Source organism: Achroia grisella, unplaced genomic scaffold (assembly GCF_030625045.1).
Source record: "Achroia grisella isolate CSIRO2021 unplaced genomic scaffold, CSIRO_AGI_Agris_v1 utg546, whole genome shotgun sequence".
Lineage (NCBI taxonomy): Eukaryota > Metazoa > Arthropoda > Insecta > Lepidoptera > Pyralidae > Achroia > Achroia grisella.
The window spans coordinates 3,116,706-3,138,320 of NW_026712931.1; the positions used below are offsets into that span (position 1 = coordinate 3,116,706).

General features: G+C 31.5%; 2 protein-coding genes across 2 annotated transcripts; both read left to right on the plus strand.

Moving 5' to 3' along the window:
• Positions 1-7,654: 7,654 nt before the first annotated feature.
• Positions 7,655-11,885, plus strand: LOC131848061 (uncharacterized). The gene is made up of 5 exons (XM_059197817.1): positions 7,655-7,728; positions 8,373-8,772; positions 10,611-10,742; positions 11,255-11,325; positions 11,555-11,885. Exons 1-5 carry the CDS (start codon positions 7,717-7,719, stop codon positions 11,789-11,791), a joined length of 852 nt encoding a protein of 283 aa, XP_059053800.1. The 5' UTR covers positions 7,655-7,716; the 3' UTR covers positions 11,792-11,885.
• Positions 11,886-16,236: 4,351 nt separating this feature from the next.
• LOC131848063 (fibroin heavy chain-like) lies at positions 16,237-21,615 on the plus strand. Its single transcript, XM_059197818.1, has 3 exons — positions 16,237-16,248; positions 16,453-16,932; positions 20,874-21,615. The coding sequence occupies exons 1-3, from the start codon at positions 16,237-16,239 to the stop codon at positions 21,417-21,419; spliced, it is 1,038 nt and encodes a 345-aa protein (XP_059053801.1). The 3' UTR covers positions 21,420-21,615.

The window sequence follows — 21,615 nt, forward strand, 5'->3', positions numbered from 1 at the left end:
ATTTTAAGATGACTATTTATTTGTTATAGAATCAATGCATTAAAATTATGAATTCAAAATAAAAAATAATTGTTGCTATAATACACTTTTTAGTTTTCTTTGCCACTTTTAGAATATTTCATGGGACATAACCAAATAACAACTAAAGAATATAATTTAATTAACATAGTTTTATGTACCCAGTTAACTGATATAAAGTATAATAACAAGATATTAATTGTTGTTTTCGTGATGGGTAAGATATAATCTAATAGGACTACCTGTATGGTAATTCCTTTGGTTTTGAACCATTACATTTCAAATACGTTTAGTTTATTAGCTAATTCTGTGAACACTGTAGATTGTGGTTGATATACCAATGCGATTTTACATAATTCAACTATGAGTATTACTCATGGTTTTTAAGTAAACGTCAATAATACTTCTACGATTAATGATAATTAAATTCTCTGATATGGTTTTTAATACAACTGCAAAAAGGAATAGTCTATTGGGATTTTTATTTATACAATTATATTTTATAATCGTGGAACTCGTATGTTGATCTCATAATTTTGTCATAATTAGTACAATTACCAACAATATACTGTTTTTTACTGTTGAGAAACTCTTTTGATATTAATATATTAAAAGTTTTCTTGTATTCTTTAATCAAAATTATAAAAACTAGATTATATATTATGTCACTTACTTCACTTACCATTAAATACATTTTTCCAATCTTAAATAGTTTTACTACATATTTCTACAACAATACATTAAATAAGCTGAGAAAACTTAGATATGACGGCTGATAGGGATCAGTGGAAGAAGTGGACATACTACGCCGACCCCAAATAATTTATTATATCACTAGCTTCGCACGAGTATTTAAACTAATTTATATGTACAATTAATTCCAGAGAAATTACACTGATGGTGCACATAAACAGCATGAAAATCATTCAGTAGTTTTTGAGATTATCTCGAATGTACAGGTAAACGTGGAGAGGAAATTTATTTTACTACATGTATATTTTAATAAATAATCTTAGGACAATTCACGCAGCGCCTGACCTGTAGACCCAAGTTAAGCTAGCTAAAGCTTGTGTTATGGGTACTAACTAATTCAAAAACATAGATATTTTTTATTTCGTAAATACATACACATTATACATAGAAAACACCCAGACCGATTCAAACAATAATACTCATGAATACAATTTATTGTATAGTGCGAGTAATCGAACCCGCGACCATCGGAAGTAAGGCGGTGTACTAAGCCGCTGGACTACCGAAGTCATCAAATAATAAATAGATTAAGTAAGTAAACCCAGAGTAACCAAGGATTATCAAATGGTACTAAAGTAATTATAGGTTATATTGGTAGTGCACATCCCTCCATGTGCAAATACCAAAAAGATACGTAATATTTTGTACTCTGAACGCCTGTAATATTGCCTACAACATTAAAATTTCGAAAAGATTAACATTGACATAAATTTTTTATAGGTATATATAATTAATTATGGATCGCGGGCTAAAGTGATTTGCCTGGCCTGGCCTAGTTTTATGAAATTTAATAGATCTACTCTTAAAAGTGTATGTTGCTACATAACTCCCTCTCCGGAGAAATTGTACACAACGATTTTATATGTTACGAGCACGACTTCGAACCCTTGTTATTCATAATAACCATAGGCTAACTTATCTGTTTGTTGTTCTAAACTAATTGTAATGTAATAAAACGTAGACACAAAATTTTACGGGATAGGTACTTGCTATCGTAGAAACCGTATTCAATATTTTTATTTTACCAATTTATATGTGTATGGTAATTTATACCATACACAGTTAAATTATTAATTCGATAAAAATTTTAGAATATATTATTGTAATTTTGTCATATAAGTACAGAAAATAGACTTGTAAAAATATTTAATGTTCAGATACAGTTATTTTACGATTTTAATACATTTATGATACCGTTACGTAGTATGCTGCCGTTACAAATTTTAAAGGTAGGATAAGTCGGTGAAAATACTGGTTTAATAATTGAAATTATGAAAATTTAACCACTGAAATTTCTGATTCGAAATTTTCATATAACAATTACATTCATTAGTGTACTAAAATTAGTTGACTACCAACCTACTAGCCATTGCCTAAGTGACGTACCTAGAGTTGCCGCCAACAATACCGAACGAAAACAATTAAGGGAAAAATATTTTTTTCCTATTTGAACCGCATCAAGACAATAAGTGTATGTGTAATATAATGTGCAGTGTCTAATAAAATATATACAAAAAATTACTGTTAATTGGTAATAAAATATATGTACTGCTACATTAACTAATTTACTAAAAGGTTGATATCCGGATACAATTCAATTCTAATGACTATTAAATTTTCCTTAGCAGTAATGAAAAAGAATTTATGTTGTGACGACAATATTTTTGTTAACCTTTTTATCCAGATTTTGTGTGAAACAACTTTATAACTAATACTAGATACTATTTTCCCATACATCAATCAAAGAAGACGATCGCCCTTCGTATACGTTATTAAGTAAATCAGATTCGTTATGTCACAGTAACCTTGATGAAGGTAATAATTTACTAAACTGATATATTATACTGAATTATATAAAAATAAATTCATACGAAAATACACCTTCAAATTTAGAATAATAAGTTTGTTTTTATAATCCGCAGTATGCTAAATCATAGGAAAATCGGTTATTGTATGGTTTTAGTATATAATGGATTGGTTCGATAATTCCGATATCAGTTAGCTTTGACAATCCGAAACCATCAACATGTACAAATTAGTGAGTAGTAATATATTAATCTTAATTTAGTTAATTAGCAGAAAAGTTGGTTGTAAATATTTACAACATATATTCATAAGATATAATACATTTACTTGCACAATATATTACTTTATTGATATGTTTAAACAAATTCCACATCGCTATGGAAGAGTATGGATGGTGGTTGGTCTATAGATTAGAACAACCCCTCTGTTCTTCAATAGTTATGATTATGTCAGAAATATCATATTGTATTGTAATATATGTACTAATATAGGTAATCATTAAGTGGACATATTTACAGTACTACTAAAGTATGTGTTGTGCCGGTTTGGTACCAAATAGGTATAGTACAAACATGTACGTTCATAAGTAAGATTGTTTGTATTAATAGAATAATTAAAAATAATTAAAATGTTTTCAATTGATATTAGAAAATATATTGAGGTAATGTTATTACCTAATAATTAAATTAATTAAATGGTAATATTAATTTAATATTGATTACCTCTACGCAGTAAGTCTCATATTAAAAAATATAGTATACTATTGCAATAATTATAATGTTGATAATATGTATCTTACGTATATATCCTTCATGTATCTAAATATTTCCTTTTTATTTTCAGTTTGCCTTCGCCGCAGTCCTGGTGCTTGCTAATGCCAAGCCTAATGGATTTGTTGCGCCGGTGGTATATTCACCCCCAGCAGTGGGCTACTCTGCATCTGGAGTTGGTTATTCCGCACCTGCATTGTCTTATTCTGCCCCTGTAGTATCGTATTCATCTCCAGCTGTCCCGTATTCTGCCCCAGCAATCTCTTATTCAGCCCCAGCCGTATCCTATTCTTCCCCAGCAGTCTCCTATTCCGCTCCAACTGTGGCTTACTCAGCTCCTCCGGTATATTCAAGACCCATTGTGAGCTACCCCGTAGGTCCCGTGGGATATCCAGGCTATGCACCAATCAGATATCCAGGCTATGCACCTATTTCATACGGATACAATTTAGGTTATAACAACTACCCACTTTACTACTACAAGAAACGTTAAAATAAATTTAAATGTACGAGACCTAAATGTACGAAGCTGCAATTCCTATATGTTGTTTGAGAAATAAATGCAACTATATATATTTCTCAAATTACATATTTCATTGTCAGTAATTCAGTGTTCATGACAAAGATTCGAATATGCCAAAAATATTTGTAACGCACATACATTGTTAAAAATAAATTAATACAACATTATATTACATCGTTTAATTTTATATCCTAATTATATTATATAACTGATTAATTTCTATTAACAGTAAACGTAATAGAAACTGATAAATAATATTAATTGTCTAAACTACTAATCTTAACAATATATATAAAATAATTTCTAGCAGGACACATTATACCTGATGACTTTTTGCGTCGTTCAGTAAAAATTATAGCATATAAAGTAAGACAGTACGTAGTCAAACTATAATTTATAATCAATACTATATATAAATCAAATTAAATCAATACTTATGTTAAAACAACTACTGTGACTGGCTTAAAAACATAATATAATAATAATAATAATAATAATAATAATAATATTTATTTCAAGAAAAGACACTTCACATGAGACACAACTTTACAAATATAGATCTTAACTTAACTTAACCTATGACTGTTAAACAAAGTGGTCAGTTGTGTTTATTTACAACGGTCTCTGCACTAAGCATAGCTTGTATCGCAGGGGCCAGACTTATGGGACATATGGGAGTGTATCATATTTCTTTGTTAAATGCCAAATAATATTATAGTCTATTATCATTTTTTAACTAAAGCTAATTAATTAATAAGTTTAAATAATGAAATAGAGCCTCTGTTAAATAAATAACATAACAAAAAAAATACTTCTTTGTGTTATACATATTATGCCATACTTTTCACCGCACGGTAAACTTAGTCATGCGGTATAGATGGGATATATACCATAATTATATATGTATTTATAACGTCCCGATATATTGAAGTTGTCACAAGCGACCTAGTCATCAGTCGACTGAAGAAGCACGACAAGACAATTCTATCTACCTTCTTACCATTTTTCTCCACATTCCATCGCCAGTACCATTTAGAAACAAATGTTAATCACATCAAAACACAGCCATTGTATAACCTTGACGTAACGGAGTATATTTTGGTTTTGATTTATTTTTAACTATACCTAACACTGGATTCCGTGAACTGGTGACATAAGTCCGTCTTTCCTGTCACTATTTCAAGTTTCAGTCTATTAATTATTCAGTTGTAAATAAACAATCATAAATAACCCTGGACTATTAATACAGCGCCATCTAGTCCCACTGTAAGCAGAGCTTGTATTATATGCACTATTTTTTTTTTAAATACATACATAATATACATAGAAAACACCCAGACCGATCACAAACAATCATACGCAAGAATACAAATATTTGCACCGTGCGAGGAATCGTAACCGCGACCATCAAAAGTAAAGCGGTGTGCTAAACCGCTAGACCGTTCAATCCGTCCATAGTTTTGTTATTATCTTTTATTCTTCTGATGTGGTCCTTACTACGATGCAATTCGTTTAGTTAACTATTAAGTACCTATAATTTACATACTTTGTATACCAGAGATTTCCAATAGAATTCTGCCCTTAGAAGAAAGTAAACTTAGTAAGAACTTTACCAGTAATGTAAATACTGTACGGATCTTATATTTGCTGAACAAACAGACGATTTATGCTATTACTCCTTTTGTAAATAATATTATCACGGCAAATAACCCTTTTATGTAAGGTTTATGATAGTAAAGAGTCTTCTGTGACTGACTAACTTTTAATGTAAATATCAAAAACTACTAAGTCTGGAAATATAATATTTGGATCATACGTTTATGATGTTATGATAAATTCGTCATAATAGATGTTTATCTATTATGACGAATTTATAAAATTTTTCAATTTCTCGAATCTTTTGTTACAAAACCAAGATCAACAGCTAGTTAAAAATTACAATAAATGTAATGTAACACATGTTTTATAGAAACAATGTTTCAGTAGCAAAAATCAGACATTGTCGGTACGAATTATTTGAAATAGTGAAAAGACTCAATAAATTTGTATGAACCATAGTACACCAGACTGGATATACATATATTATATTCTACATGATATTAACACTGTGAAAACGGGACACTAAAATCAGGCCCTTACTAATCCTGTACTTGCTGAATTAAACGAAACTTCTTTTCTGCTGATGGAGATCATCGCTTTGCATCTATATCCTTATAAACACAATTTTAAGCTGTAAAAAAGTACTGCTTCTTCATATCTAAATATTGAGTTTGTCACCTCACCGACTTAACGCCTACATATTTTTTTAAATGTAACAATGTGTGCCAATATTTAATTCAAAATTGATATTTAACATACACAGTGATTTATATTTGACATCTCATTGCCAAAATATAACGAATTTTAAAATCGAGTTTAGTTGCGTATTTTTTAAAAATATAATATTATTTCTAATCTACTTTTTTGGTGGCTTGATACAAAAAACACTCATTTTCGACTTATACATAATAGTGTTATTTTTATATAGTTTAAGAAAATCAGGCTAATGGATGATTACTAAATGTACAACTTAACAACTGTATTTTGTTATATATGTTGTTCATATATTGTTTGTTATACTATATTATGTATTATAAATACAACTGGAATAATGAGAAAAATATGAAACCTACAAAGTACTAATAGGTATCTACAAGTACAAATCAATTAAAGTTTGCTTTTAAAATATATAAAATATATGCATATTAACTAAATAATATGTTATATACGCTAAGTATTACTTACTAAGGGGTAACTAATATAATTAGATATAATTTATTACTTTTTCGAGTAGAGTAATGTATTCTATAAGAGACGAGAGACAAGAACCGCCTGTAGTTGCAACGTATGTGTCGAACAAGTTAAATATGCTGAAATTTCATTAAATATATCATACTTTGTCTATACAGCAAGAATCTTTTAAAGAAAAAACTAGTACATGTGTAAATATTAATAGGTACTATTATTATTAGTATGTATTAAATCAAAACATATGTATTATATAATAATCACCATTCTTTGCCTAGGTAAAGGAGCAAAAGAATGATATAGTTTAGTGGAGTGCAGAAGTCAGTAAATAAGGATACGAATTGGAATATATAGCAATGTTGCGGGTAAAGAAATGTATTATAATTATTTAAAAAATATATTAAACTCTTAAAAAAAACGAATTCGGTGTAAAATCTTTGAAAAGTTGTTTACATGTTTAATGTTTGTTGGCCAAATTTAATAATATAAAATTATATAACTTCTTGAATTTATGATTAGATTACGTTTCTTTTCTGTTTATCTACACACAAATAATATTGTATTAGGTATATGATCATAAAAATACAATTAAACTATTCAGTTTATTGTATTAAACAATAAAAGCTGCTAAGTTCTTAATACTTATTACTATAGTACTAGAACAGGTCTAGGTTTATTAAATTCCAATGTTATTATTATGAAATATAGAGGTAATAAAGTATATTCACTAATAAGATTAATTTAAATAAACGTTTTTTACAGTCACCATATCCGTCAATCAGTGTGAATGTCCTTTTCGTTAAAATGTAAATTAATGATATCAAATAGGACGAGTTTGTGTTTAAACGACAGAAAATTAAAAGACATTATATAATTTATACATTTCTCGACCCACGGAACTTTACGTTATTTTGAATCTTAGGTCAAAATAGTAGAATTTAATTTTAAAATGTTTATATATTACAGAAAAGAAAAGAGTCCGGTTTGTCTGTGTCCTATAAAATAAGCGAATAAGAGCAATCATCATTCAGTTCAACTGTCTGAAACGATACCGCAACCATGTACAAGCTGGTGAGTTGGACCTTTATTATATCTTGAGTTAATAAACACTATTTTAAACCTTTTTCACGGTAATTTCAAATTACATACATTGTGTAAAGACACCTTTATACAATATAGCCTTTCTTAAATATATTGACGACCTCGATAGTGTAGCAGTTTAGCACACCGCCTTAATATTGAGGGTCCCGGGTTGGTTTCCTCGCACGGTACAAACATTTGAATTCAAGAGTTTATGTTTGTATCAGTCTGGGTGTTTCGTATTTATATTATGTATGTATTTACAAAAAAAATTACTATGTATTTATATCAGTTGTTTAGTACCCATAACACCAAGCTCTGCTTAACTCGGGACTAGATGATGATGTGTGAATTGTCCTAAAATATTATTACTATTGTGTCATATACACCATTTATATGATATATGCAATCCCAATTAGATGTTACAGTTAATATATGTATATTTTGTTTATGATTATTAAGACAATCATGTGAATTATTAGTCGACCTTCACTTTTAATCAAATTAATTAGTGATGAATTTTTCATATATCAATTTACTTCAAATGTTGTAGCATATTCTATGAAGTACCTGTAGTTTCTATATAGACAGTATTGTATTAGCATGTAAATAAAGATAATAAAAAATCTTTTCAGTTGATTGTTGCCGCATTTCTGGGTGTTGCCGCCGCCAAGCCCGGCATCTTGGCGCCAGTAGCGTACACCGCGCCTCTGGCTTATTCTGCCTCAGCAGTATCTGTTGCTGCCCCAGCAGTACCAGTAGCAGCACCCAATCTCCCCATTGCCACACCAGCTCTCCGAGTTGCCGCCCCAGCAGTATCAGTTGCCGCCCCCGCCGTCCCTGTCGCCGCTCCAGCTGTACCCGTCGCTACACCTGCTCTCCGCATCGCCGCCCCAGCTATCGCCGCTCAAGCTATCGCTTATTCTGGCCCAGCATACGAGCCATTGGCTTATTCAAGTTACGCTGGACCATACCCATATGCCTACAACTATGGATATGGCATTGAGACCTACCCATCTTACTACTGGAAGAAATAAAAATGTAATACATTGATCCCGTAAACAGGCTATTAAAATGTACAAAAGTTCACATTAAATTACTACCTAACATTAAAAAATATTTTATTTATCAACAAAAATCCCTGACATATTATTAAATTAAAAAATGTTTAATTTGACTTATTCAAGTATTAATTTTTAGTATGAAGTGACAAATAGTAGTGAAATGTGTACATATTTTAATAATTTTTAAGTAGTAGTATAGTAGTAACTAAGTGAAAATATCACAAACTGGGTCATCAGACAGGGAACAAAAGTAATAGATGTACTTTATAGACTAGACCATTTAAAATTGAGTTGGACTGGACATATGCTAAGGTGCAAAATAAATAAATGGAAGCAAGCAAGCGACTCTCTGGTATCCTGGAGACTGGGACTAGAAGACAGAGTCGCCAAAGAATACGCTGGAAAAATAACATCAACCTGACTGAGACTGAGAACGGTCCCAGCGTTCAACAGGGTTGCGGAAGACACAGTTCAGTAGAGAAACTTGGAGGAGGCCTATATCAAAAGGCACACATTAAATAAATATCGAAGTGTACCCCAACATTCAGAAAAAAGGGCTATGTTATTATTATTCTAGTAGTAGTACCATTTGTTCACATTCATTCATACACCACCTACATACACAGACACTCTACACTCACACGTGTTCACTCGCTACCTCACTCACTATTATATTTTTATTGCATAGTTTTAGATATTTTGGCTTAACTAATTGTCCGTACATTTAGACTTAATTATTTTGCACAAGATTCATATTCTGGTTCCTACAGGACAGGCTCAGCCTGGTGCTATTGTGAACATATAAAACATATGTTTGGTAAATAAACAAATTATTATTATTATTAATAGTTTAAAAATTATATTACTCATACGTCAATATAAATTTTAATAAACGGATATTATAAGGAAGAGAATTCACTAATGATGACAACGAGCACTTTTAATATCCTTCACATCAACATGTTAGTAGTTTAATTAACCACTGAATTTTATTTTAATTTATATTTTATGCAAAATAACATGTCCTGTTTAACTGGTCGACTTAATGCTTGATACATCATCACAGGATTTCAATCACATAGGTATATTGGCTTAGTAGAATGGTGTAAATAATTACAAAATATAGGTTAGCGCCCTACTTTTCCTTGTTAATAAGTATACACTAACTGTAAACCTATTTTGGCAGTTTCTTTCTATTATCATAAGATTATCATTAATTATTCCCAAATTAAAAATAATACATATAGATAGAAAGCGTTTCATTATTGTAGAATAATAATATAAAATGATATAGAGATAATTAATTCCTTTTAAGACTTGATCACCAAAAAATATATTCAGTCTTTAATGTTTCATTTTGTTCTGAATCTATCAATGCCAGTGGCGAAAGCAACATCCACAGAAATATAATTATACAAAAACACACATCAGATGTATCTATTAAGTCAACGAATATATATTACTTCTTTCATTCTTATTTATTTATTAAATTTTATACATAAATACAAAAATAAAGGAGCATGTGACACCTTAAGGCATTTTCACCCAGTCAACCATAGGGCAAACAGAGATTGGGAAAGTGTAATGAAGTAAATGACACGAAATAAAAATAATAAAATGAAGTTGGTGTAAATATAATAATATTAATAAATTAAAAATATAGGTATATCCAAATGTATACATACTCAAAACAAATACAAATGAACAGTGAAAATTCCAGTAATAGCGGGGGATGATTTTGACAATTTGCAATAAAATTATGTTATCGATTTAATTACAACAGTCTTTGGTAAGATTATTTAATTAAAGGTAAATTTGGTAGCACCATATTTTATGTCAAAGCGCAAATCATTGTAGAGTTTAATAGCCTGATGCATAAAAGATGTAGAGACGAAGCTTGGACGATGAGCAGGAACGTGCAAAGTAAAGACAAAAGTTATGGTAAGATATGTCCCCGTGAAAAAAGAAATTTACTATCAAGATATGTATAGATATATATATATGTTATCTTCGATTTTCGTGAAAAACGAGAATTCCTTTCTTACTGATTTCTCATAATAGAAACCTATATTCTTAATTTAAAACACCAGACAAAATGTACATTTATCTGTTTTATTAACCAGATTTCAGATGAACAATGCACATCTTAATTCACTTATTATTATGGTATAAACAAGTATAGCGAACTTCACAATAAAATCGGTACAATGACATTTCAAATTTGTCACTGTATTCTTTAATATATTTTTTTTACTGTCGACAGATTTGTTTTTTTTTTTAATTAACCTTGGATACCGCTTTAAGCAAAACAGAATAATTATAATATTCAAAAATGTACGTCGTAGCTGCCAAAAAAATGAATTTTAGACCCTGAATCAACACGTTATAGACTGTTTTATTTTAATACATGCAATATTCAAGAATTAAGTTAGCATACCTGTGATCATATATAAATTGGCCATGTAATATGATCATGCATCATTCTGTTTCCAGAATTTCAACAAACACAACCATGTACAAACTGGTGAGTGAGAAACTGTACTATATACTACTATACGTCAATAATAATTATATAATACTTTTCGTATTTTGATTATATTTTGCCATTTATTTTTTATATTAATAAAATATATGTACACACAATACAAAACATTTACATATAAATTCTTTTACTACAAGGCTATAAATTTTATGTATATGTAATTCACCTGAAATAAATTATAATAAAAAATGTCTTGTCTTTTGAATTGCAGTTCATCTTAGCCGCCGTTCTTGGCTTCGCCGCCGCCCTCCCCGGAGGTTTGTATGGCTACTCTGCACCTGCTGTAGCAGTTGCCGCCCCAGCTGTTGCCCCCCTCGCCTACTCTAGCTATGCTGCCGCCCCCATCGCTTACTCCGGATATGGTCTCGGTTATGGAGCAGGTCTTGGATACGGTTATACAGCTGGACTCGGATATGGCTACGGACTCGGCGGTTACTGGAAGAAGTGAAAAGTTTAGTCCCAATTCAACTGAAATCATTATTTGACCACGCATATGTTCGAAAATAGTTATGACACGAAATAAATCGTTTTCATAGCCCAAAGTATTGTTTTGATTGTTGTTATTGAATAATTTGTATAAATATGTAATTTACTACAAAATTATATTCTAGGATAAAAGGTAGAATATATAATTACTATTGCACAGTACGCATGGAACATACCTACATACGCCGCATCTATCTCCCATATGGATAGACAAGAATAAACAATAGGAATACCATTACTCTTCTGATTACAATAGTTGTTCTTTGCATTAATAAATATCTTCATCTCCAGTGATAATTCAAAACATATATCACTACTCCTTTTTATACCCGAGGATATAACAAAGGAAACCCATATTACGCTATGCCAAAAGAAGGAAATCTATTCTATTATCTCCCTCTTTTATGAGGAACGACTTTGGTTGTTCCTTACAACCCATTGCCACCCATCTGTGCGATCAAGATCCCACAGATGGATGATAATGGGTTGTTATGATATCACATACAATCTGTTACGATTATTTTCAATACGGCGGTATGTCAACATAGCACAGACTGGCTCTTAGCCAAGACATAGTTTGATTTTTTGAGATATAAGATATGTTATAGGTAATCATGAAAAGGTAATGAAAACACAGACAGGCAGAGATTGTTAATTTTGAATTGCCGCTGCAACAAAATATTACATTTGAATTTCGAAATCTGTCATTCTTTATGAATAATCATTGTGTTTTCTCATTTTAGCACTAATCCGTTGTCAGACATTTTGTAATACAAAATGGTCTATGTGAAAAGTCTTTCAGTAAGACTCAGCACCAGGTCATAAAGCTCGTTCGACCCAAGATTGGTTGGAAACAAACGTTCCGGATCTTATCAAAGTCTAATGTGAAGACTGGCCGTCATCTAGTCATGGTCTTAATGCTAGATTATAATTTATGGACAGTTTTAGAGAATATGACTTGCCCTAAATAATAATATTTTTGTATATAATAGTTTTGAGTCCCTAAAGGAATCCACAAGTTAGGCATTGAAGAATTTACCGACAGAAAGAGATATTTCTAATCATAACAGGTCTCAACGTTTAAAGAACTATATGGTAGCTAATGAAAATTAATTCCAATAAACTTTTTAATGCTCTTATATTAGTATTAGCTATTGCCCGCGGCTTCGCTCGCGTTAATTTATCCCCTTAGGCGTGGAATTTATCAAAATCCTTTCTTAGGGGATGCCTACGTCATAGTAGCATTATGCATGCAAAGACTCAGCCCGATCGGTTTAAAATTGACAAAGGTTCATACAAACTTTCATCCCCTATTTTATCCCTTTGGGGGTAGAATTAATCAAAATCCTTTCTTAGCGGATGCCTACATCATAACATCTACCTGTATGCCAAATTTCAGCCCGATCCGTCCAGTGGTTTGGGCTGTACGTTGATAGATCACTACGTCAGTCACCTTTGAGTTATATATATTTAGATTTAAACTAACACATTACAATAATAAATGTTATAGGCAATATTACGGCAAGACTAGGTATAATATTAGTGTGGAACACTATAGATACACATTAAACGAATTATTCACTAATGTTCCTCTACGTCAATGTTTACAATTTTAATAATGATTTCATGTACCTACATGAAAGATTTCAAATCTAGAAAAAAAAAATTATAACCTCCTTTTCAAGCACATCATCGACATGCAATTGATTGTTTGATTGGCTTGTATCATTTAATCATCATCATCAGCCTACTGCAGTGAACTGCTGGATATAGCCCTCTACTAAGGCATGCACAATCAATTTTCAGCCCTTCTCTTACAGTTACTACCCGCAACCCTATGTATGTCATCGCTCCACGTTTGATTTAATCCGTTACGGTATAAGTATAACGTAACAAGAAGAATCATTAAAATCGGATCCATTAGTTTTAGCGAAGATAATAATATAATGTAACAAGGTAGAAAAATAATGTCCAATTCTAGGATTCCGTTTCTAATTTGAAAAAAAAATCATAACATGTTAATATTAGCAAAGTCGGCTTCTCAATCGCGACGTCAATGTGTCTAACTAGTTGTGTTATATTAGTCTATACATTTAACATTCTAATCAAGATGAACTAGCTATTAAATTACTATCGTAAAATCAAAAATAGAATTGTGTAGGTTTACACTCTTGTTTTGATTTCATTTAAATAATTATACAATACTACCGCGATAGCCAACATAGTTTCCTTAAAATTAGTTTCATTTTATAAAACATGTATACATGACCTCGGTAGCCTTACTTCCAACGGTTGCGGTTTCGATTCCTCGCACGATATAAACATTTATATTCATGTGTACAATTGTTTGTACTGATCTGGATGTTTTGTATGTATATTATGTATGAAATTACAAAAAATATATTTGTGTAGTTAGGTAACCATAACAAAGCGTAACTTAATTACGGAGTCGATAGCGCTGTGTGAGTTGATCGGGTTTACTATTATTTTTAAAAATTATAATTAAAGTCTACGAATATAAAAATTTTTGAGACACTAGATACACAACTGCCCCTTTAAATACCTTATAACGTTAACCTAACGGAAATGCAGCGCGTGTAGAGAACACTCTTACTCGCGGAATGATATATAGAATGGAAGAAGGACAACACCTACCTGACGGGTTAGTTGAAACCACAGACTACGGAGATAAGAATATTTGATAGAAATAAATGAACTCGAACTACGGATGATAATCTGAATGTAGTTTGAATCAATTAGAACAGACAAGAAACTCTCTCTCTCTTATCAAATGCAATTGTACATTATTATAATAATACCTAAATACTAAAACATAGGTTTAGGTTATAAATAATGGATAATTGTACAAATGATGAATGAAGCAGAATATGTATACTACGTATATATACACCATTTGACAAACCTGTAAAGTTTGATATTATTACATAATCACGAAATATGCGCATAACTAATAAAATACAGTATTGGCACAGATAAGATAAATTAGTGTTGGCAAATCTTCAACTTGACGGTCTCGGTGGTTTAGCGGTTTACCCCGCTTTAATGCGCGGGTTTGAGTCCCTGCATGAGACGAACATTTGTGTCATGAGTATAATTATTTATATCAGTCTTGGTATTTTCTATGTATGTATTTATAAAGAAAATATTTAAATATTTTATTAGTGTGAATTGTTAAAAAAAGAAAGAAAGAAAGAATTGTTTACTTTTACCTAATTATGAAAATATATTTAGAAACTCAGGGTTATAATTTTATTTACTATTTTCTAAATCTTAAGACATGAGTCCTTTTTATTGGTAATTGAGACAAATTAAAATAAATTTTATTAAATCAGACATCAGAGTGAGGTTTTGACAATACATTATTAATAATGATTTTGATTTTGATAATGGTTTTGCAATATTGATATTGGTCTCAAACTAATATTGAACCATCAAGAATTACAACTAAGTATTTTCTTGATATTAAAAATCTGTTATTAATCCTTGAATTACAAAGAATGCGATTGAGTAATGTCTTATAAGTTCAATATTTTATTATTGTATTTGAATCTTTATTAAATACTTATATATAAATCAAATGAAATCATTTTAAGGTTTTCGGTTAATACGAACAATTCCGTACCGATCTGATAAGTAGCTATAGATATCAATTTACAAAGTATCCAAAAACACCTAAAATTTCATCAAAATCCTTGAATTCCATGTCTATAGATAATAGTTACCCCTTTCCATTACATTAGATATACAATAATTACATTAGTTAGGTTTATTTCTTTATTATTTCAGTTCCATAGAATAAAGTTTACTTATATACGGTACATAATGAAGTCTTGCCTGCAAGGCAAAATATATATTATTTACAGACTGCAATATTTACCCTTTATATTAGTTGACTAGTTGTATTGTTTGACTACACGTGTCTGTAGAATGTATTCTACAGACACGTGTACGTTGTAGCGTGCTATACTGTGACATCAGAACAATACAGAACCTTATTTCTTTTGAAGCCTGTATTACATTACGACGCACAATATTACGCTCTAAGGATTCTCGCTTTTGCGCAAGAATAATCAGTGATAGAATCGGCTTTGATCAACCCCAATTACTAAATAGTTTTTACTGCTGTCTTCAAATTTCTATGCTAATATAATTAATAACCTTGACAATAATATATAAATTTAACACATTTTATAACTTTAAATTATAACAGTAACCACGAAAGATTTTATTTTAAACCTTGAGCCACTAGAATAAAGGTCAGTTTGATATTAATTCAGTTACAAAATAAGAAATTAATGCCATATTTCTGCGGTTGTATAAAAAAGGCCTGGTAACAGCACATAGCATCATTCAGTTTTGGACTGTCAAAACTTCAAAACAAGAAATATGTACAAATTGGTAAGTTTTCAATATAATTGTTTTATCGGGCTACAAAACAAAATTTAATATATGTAATTGTACGAGCCATTTTTTTTAAATGCAATGAACATAAACCTAAATAAATATATTTGAATCATTGAGCATATTTTTACAACGTTTCAAATCATCAAAAATAGTAACAATTATGAGATATATTATATAATAATTTATTTACAATTACAGTTCATCTTCGCCGCCATCCTCGGCTTCACCGCCGCTAAGCCTGGCGCACTTCTCAACTATGGATCGCCAGTGGCCGCAGTTGCCGCTCCATCTCTAGCTGCCGTCGCTGCCCCCGCAGTGGCTGCTGTTGCTCCTGTCTCCCTTCCCGCTCCAGTCGCCGTCGCTGCTCCCGCCGTTGCCGCCCCCGCAGTGGCTGCTGTTGCTCCTGTCTCCCTTCCCGCTCCAGTCGCCGTCGCTGCTCCCGCCGTTGCCGCCCCAGCTGTTGCCCCCCTCGCCTACTCTAGCTACGCTGCTGCCCCCATCGCGTACTCAGGATATGGCCTCGGTTATGGAGCCGGTCTTGGATACGGTTATGAACCTGCTCTCGGATACGGTTATGGACTCGGTCTCGGATACGGCGCCCGTCTTGGACTCGGCTACAGTTCTGGTCTTGGACTCGGCTACAACGCTGGTCTTGGATACGGTTATGGTCTTGGAGGAGTCTGGAAGAAGTAAAAAGTCAACCATAAATTTAAAATGAATTTATTATTCATATTTAAAGCAAAATACTGTGATATATAAATAAATTCCTAAATTCACTTAATATTTTATTCATTATTTCACATTTCTATTTATTCCAAGTAATAAAAGTATGTTTGACTCATCGTAATGAATCTACATTAAAATGGATAAAGATGGAAATGGATATTGGATTGAATGGAATTTGCATATATCTTCTTTTAATAAAGATTAAAAGATATATGTAAATTCCAATTTTAAACTTTTATTGTTAAGACTAACAATTAAAGATTAAAATTAAAACAATAAATGAAACAATGGTAAAGACATTTTTTTATGTAAGTATATATTTTATATAAATTGAATGGCAAGTAAGTGTTACCTACCGCTCTGATAGAAATTGATAACCACCATCTAATAAGTACAGGAATACCACCACGGATATCATGTTCTCGTGTAAGATAAGTCCTTATCCAGCCACAACCCAATGATGTGTTATCATAATAATTGAATAAGTAACATGAATTAATATATAAACAGTTACAATTAAAATTTGTTACTTAGGTGTATATGTAATGTATTGGACTGCCCATAAAACAGTCACATAATAAGTAAATCATAGTTTGGCCCAGCGCTAACAGCTACGCCTAGTGCAGGAGCTGTTCTAAATGTACACAACTGATCCCTTTTGTCATAGGTTTTGTTTAAGATCAATTTATTTGCTTGTGTCTTTAGGAAACTGTTATTTTGATAACAAATAATATTACAACATATTATCACATGTACTGGAAGTAGCAATTATACCAATAACGGGCCTAGTGCAAGATGCCCTTAAATAAGAACTCCTCGAAAGGGCAACGGTATCGGTGGTATTACAGGTGCCATCTGATAACGTGATAGCCTTAGTGCTGTTTATGCAAATATTGGCTAGGTCACAGCTTACAATCAGGTGGGATATCAGCTTAATGTCTAGTTACAGCTGTTTTTTTTTCTTTTTACATTAATGTAATATCGCTTGGTTGGTTGTCACTGTCCCTACATACATACATACATACTAAAATATAATGTAAACATAAATCTGTATAATTATATTAGGTACTTACAGTATTCTTTGATAAGAGAAAAAGACTAAAGACAGAGTTTCTTGTAATTTTTTCTGAGCTCAAAATATATTGCAATACTAGTTAAATTAGGTTATCATAAGCGTCTGTAATATAACGAATGAATGAAAATTTTATATTGTACGCCTCACAAAAAAAATATTTGGTTTTTGACAAAAATGCAAACTACAAAGTGTAGGTACTAAATAATTTTTCTTGACTATTGAGTCGAAAAAGCAAAACCCCTCTTATTAATGACCACTTATTACGGAGTGAAAAGAGTTAAGCAAAGTTTTACAAAACCAATCGTTATTGCTACTTCAATTTTAACAGGCGTAATAAGAATATATTACATAGTATAATCAAATAAATACGCCATTCAAAGCTAGTATAACTTTTCATTATTAATTGTTATGTTTTACGGAATTGGATACAAGTCCTCTAAAATCTCATCTCTTGATCTCTCTCATCTCATCTTATATGCGAATATGTCAACTGCCATATTATATTATCAAGGAAATTGTGATGTTAGGAGAAAATAATGAATTAATAACGCACTTTAAAAAAATACAGAATTATTCTGATCACCACATTTGTAGCCACAGGTAATTAAGGGTTGAAAGCGGTTGAAAATAATATCACAGAGCAGGCACATCATACAGTGACTATTCCTATTAACAAACCTCAAAATTTTGTCATAGACAAATTCAATAAAATTGTAATCGATCGCTCTCTGTGGGTACATGGAAGATATATGAAAAGATATTAAGTATCGGAGAGTTTCATCAATGTAACAGAACACAAAAACCATAACTGTTATATCTTTTTCCGTTTGTTAGTGTGCATTTGTGCACGCTAATATCAGAAACGGTTTAACCTATTGAGCTTATGTTTTCATTAATATATTATGATAAGCTTCATTTAAAAATTTGTGTTTATTTTATTCACATCGATTCATGACCGTAAGAGTTATACGAATATTAAGGGGTACATGAAATTGCAAGATAAGGCAATGTAAATTGAGATTTTGAGACAGTTGCATCAAAATCTATATTAAATATTCACTATTTTAACAGAAACACGATCAATAACATATTTTACAATATATTTCTAATTAAAGCGTCTTTTTGACATAGATATTATAATTTGAAGTTAATTGAATTTTGCCGGTCCTTAATATTTTCATGTAACTGGAATGGCAAAGAAACAGCCAACTTGGTAAAAGTGGCAAACATCATGTCGTCTAATGCCTGCCCAGCCTCTTCTTGATAGCAAAGACAAAAAATATCCATGTAGACCAGTTCGTTAAATGTTATAAAACACAGACAATTATTTTTATATGTACTTTTATTCCAATTACAAGTAACGTAAAGTAAGACAAAATTTCTATTTATTTAAAGGCACACACACACAAGGCATTGTTATACTAACAACAAAATACAATACAATACAGTTATGTGTATAAATTAAATACAATGCAGGTACAAAAAAAAACTGTGAAGTAACGGTGCATAGCCCATACGCAAAAAGGCAGCACCTCAGTGTATTGTTTGGGCGAATGCACTATAGAATAGTGGTAGAATGTGAAAGCAAAGATCAACAATTAGGTTAGGCCTAAAAACCGTTTTCTTTAAATAAATATTCTACAACACGTTCCCTCGCGTTTGGAAACAAGGTCGTATCTGAAAAGTAATCTCAAAAAAATATTAATAAAGTATTCTCTCTTGAAATTTATAGAACATTAAAACAGAATATCTACCTATAACTCATATAGTTTTTACTCTAACGAGTGTTATTTTTCATATCATCCTTGACAATATTTTTTAGATTTTGTATTTTCGTATTAGGAAAAATGCAAATTGAACCACGAACCAAAAGGTTAGAGTTCGTTTTCTTAATAATGCAATCAGAATTTAAGAGAGAAGTCCGGTTTTTAAATAATCCTATAAAATAGGTAGTTAAGACGAACCCACCATCATTCAGCTGCGTTAGTTTGAAAACTAAGCATCATGTTCAAATTGGTAAGTTAACTTAAAACCTTTCGATGTCACAATACTTTGCAAGCGGTAATTAAATTTATTGTAACCTAACTGTATGAGCGAAACTAATTATTTCCCTTTCCCATAATTTTTTGGAAACTGAAAAAATACATGAATCAGTAATAGTAGTACAAATTCAGACCTATCTAATAAAAGTATTAATTTCAATACTATGTTGACAATTGTTCTCGTCTTATTTGTATAATTGTATTTAAATTTTGGCTGCACATCGATAAATCAGTTTATATTTCTATTATATATATAATTGAACTATAATTATATTCACTACACTTTATATAATTGACCGCATTTCTGTTCAAAAATACGTTTATCATTTTTTTATTATATTAGAAATGGCGAAGTTTTCTACTCTGAAATGGAGAATATATTTTTTTGTGAAATACATCTTTATAAATAAATCTTATTTAGATTTTATTAATTATATTCAAAATTGAACATATCGGTAGAAATGTTACATATAAAACTTGACAAAGACTAATCTTTTAAGGTCATAAGCCGTAAATGGCAAGATCTATATTTAGTTTATACAATAATTTTCTAAGACAGCTATATATGAAGTATTATGATTCTCATTCACAGTTTGTTACCTACTATATTAATAGCTTATGTTACTAATTGAAGCACTTCAAATATGATTATCTTATTGAAATTGTTATTATTTACCTACTATACTTTAATATACAATATATGTATTCGTAAATGTGAAGTAATCTGCATGTATTCTTACATATAAATATTAATCAGACTTTTTGTTACTTTTCAGTTCTTATTTGCTGCCATCTTGGGCATTTCGGCCGCTAGCCCAAGCGGTGTCTTAGGTTACGGTGCTGCTTATGGCTACGCTGCCCCAGCAGTCAGTTACGCTGCACCAGCAGTGAACTATGCTGCACCAGCTGTCGCAGCTGTTGCCGCCCCAGCCGTCCGTGTTGCCTCTCCAGCAGTGGCCGTAGCGGCTCCCGCCGTCCGTGTCGCTGCCCCCGTTGCCTATACTGCCCCTGCTGTATCGTACGCCGCCCCCGCCGTATCGTACGCCGCTCCCGCCGTATCTTACTCCGCTCCTGCAGTATCGTACTCTGCTCCTGCCGTCTCGTATTCCGCTCCCGCAGTATCATACTCTGCTCCTGCCGTATCTTACGCAGCCCCAGCAATTTCCTACGCTAGATCCGTTGTAGCCCAACCTGCTGTTGCTTACAGCGGTTATGCTTCTCCCCTCGCTTATGCCGGATATGGAAGCTACGGTTATAGCGGATATGGTTTAGGATACGGTTACGGCGCCGCTTTCCCCTACGGTTACTGGAAGAAACGTTAAGATCCGCCTTACCATTGATTTAATAGTAGTTATTCATGTGATTCGCCATCGAATAAGTATTTGACATAGTAATAAATACCATTTGTTTATTAAATATGCGTCTTTAAAATTGCATCTGTGTGTTCTTACATTCCAAGGATTTTACTTCTCCTCGCATTAAACAGTATGATATACTTTACTAGATGTTAGTAGTTAT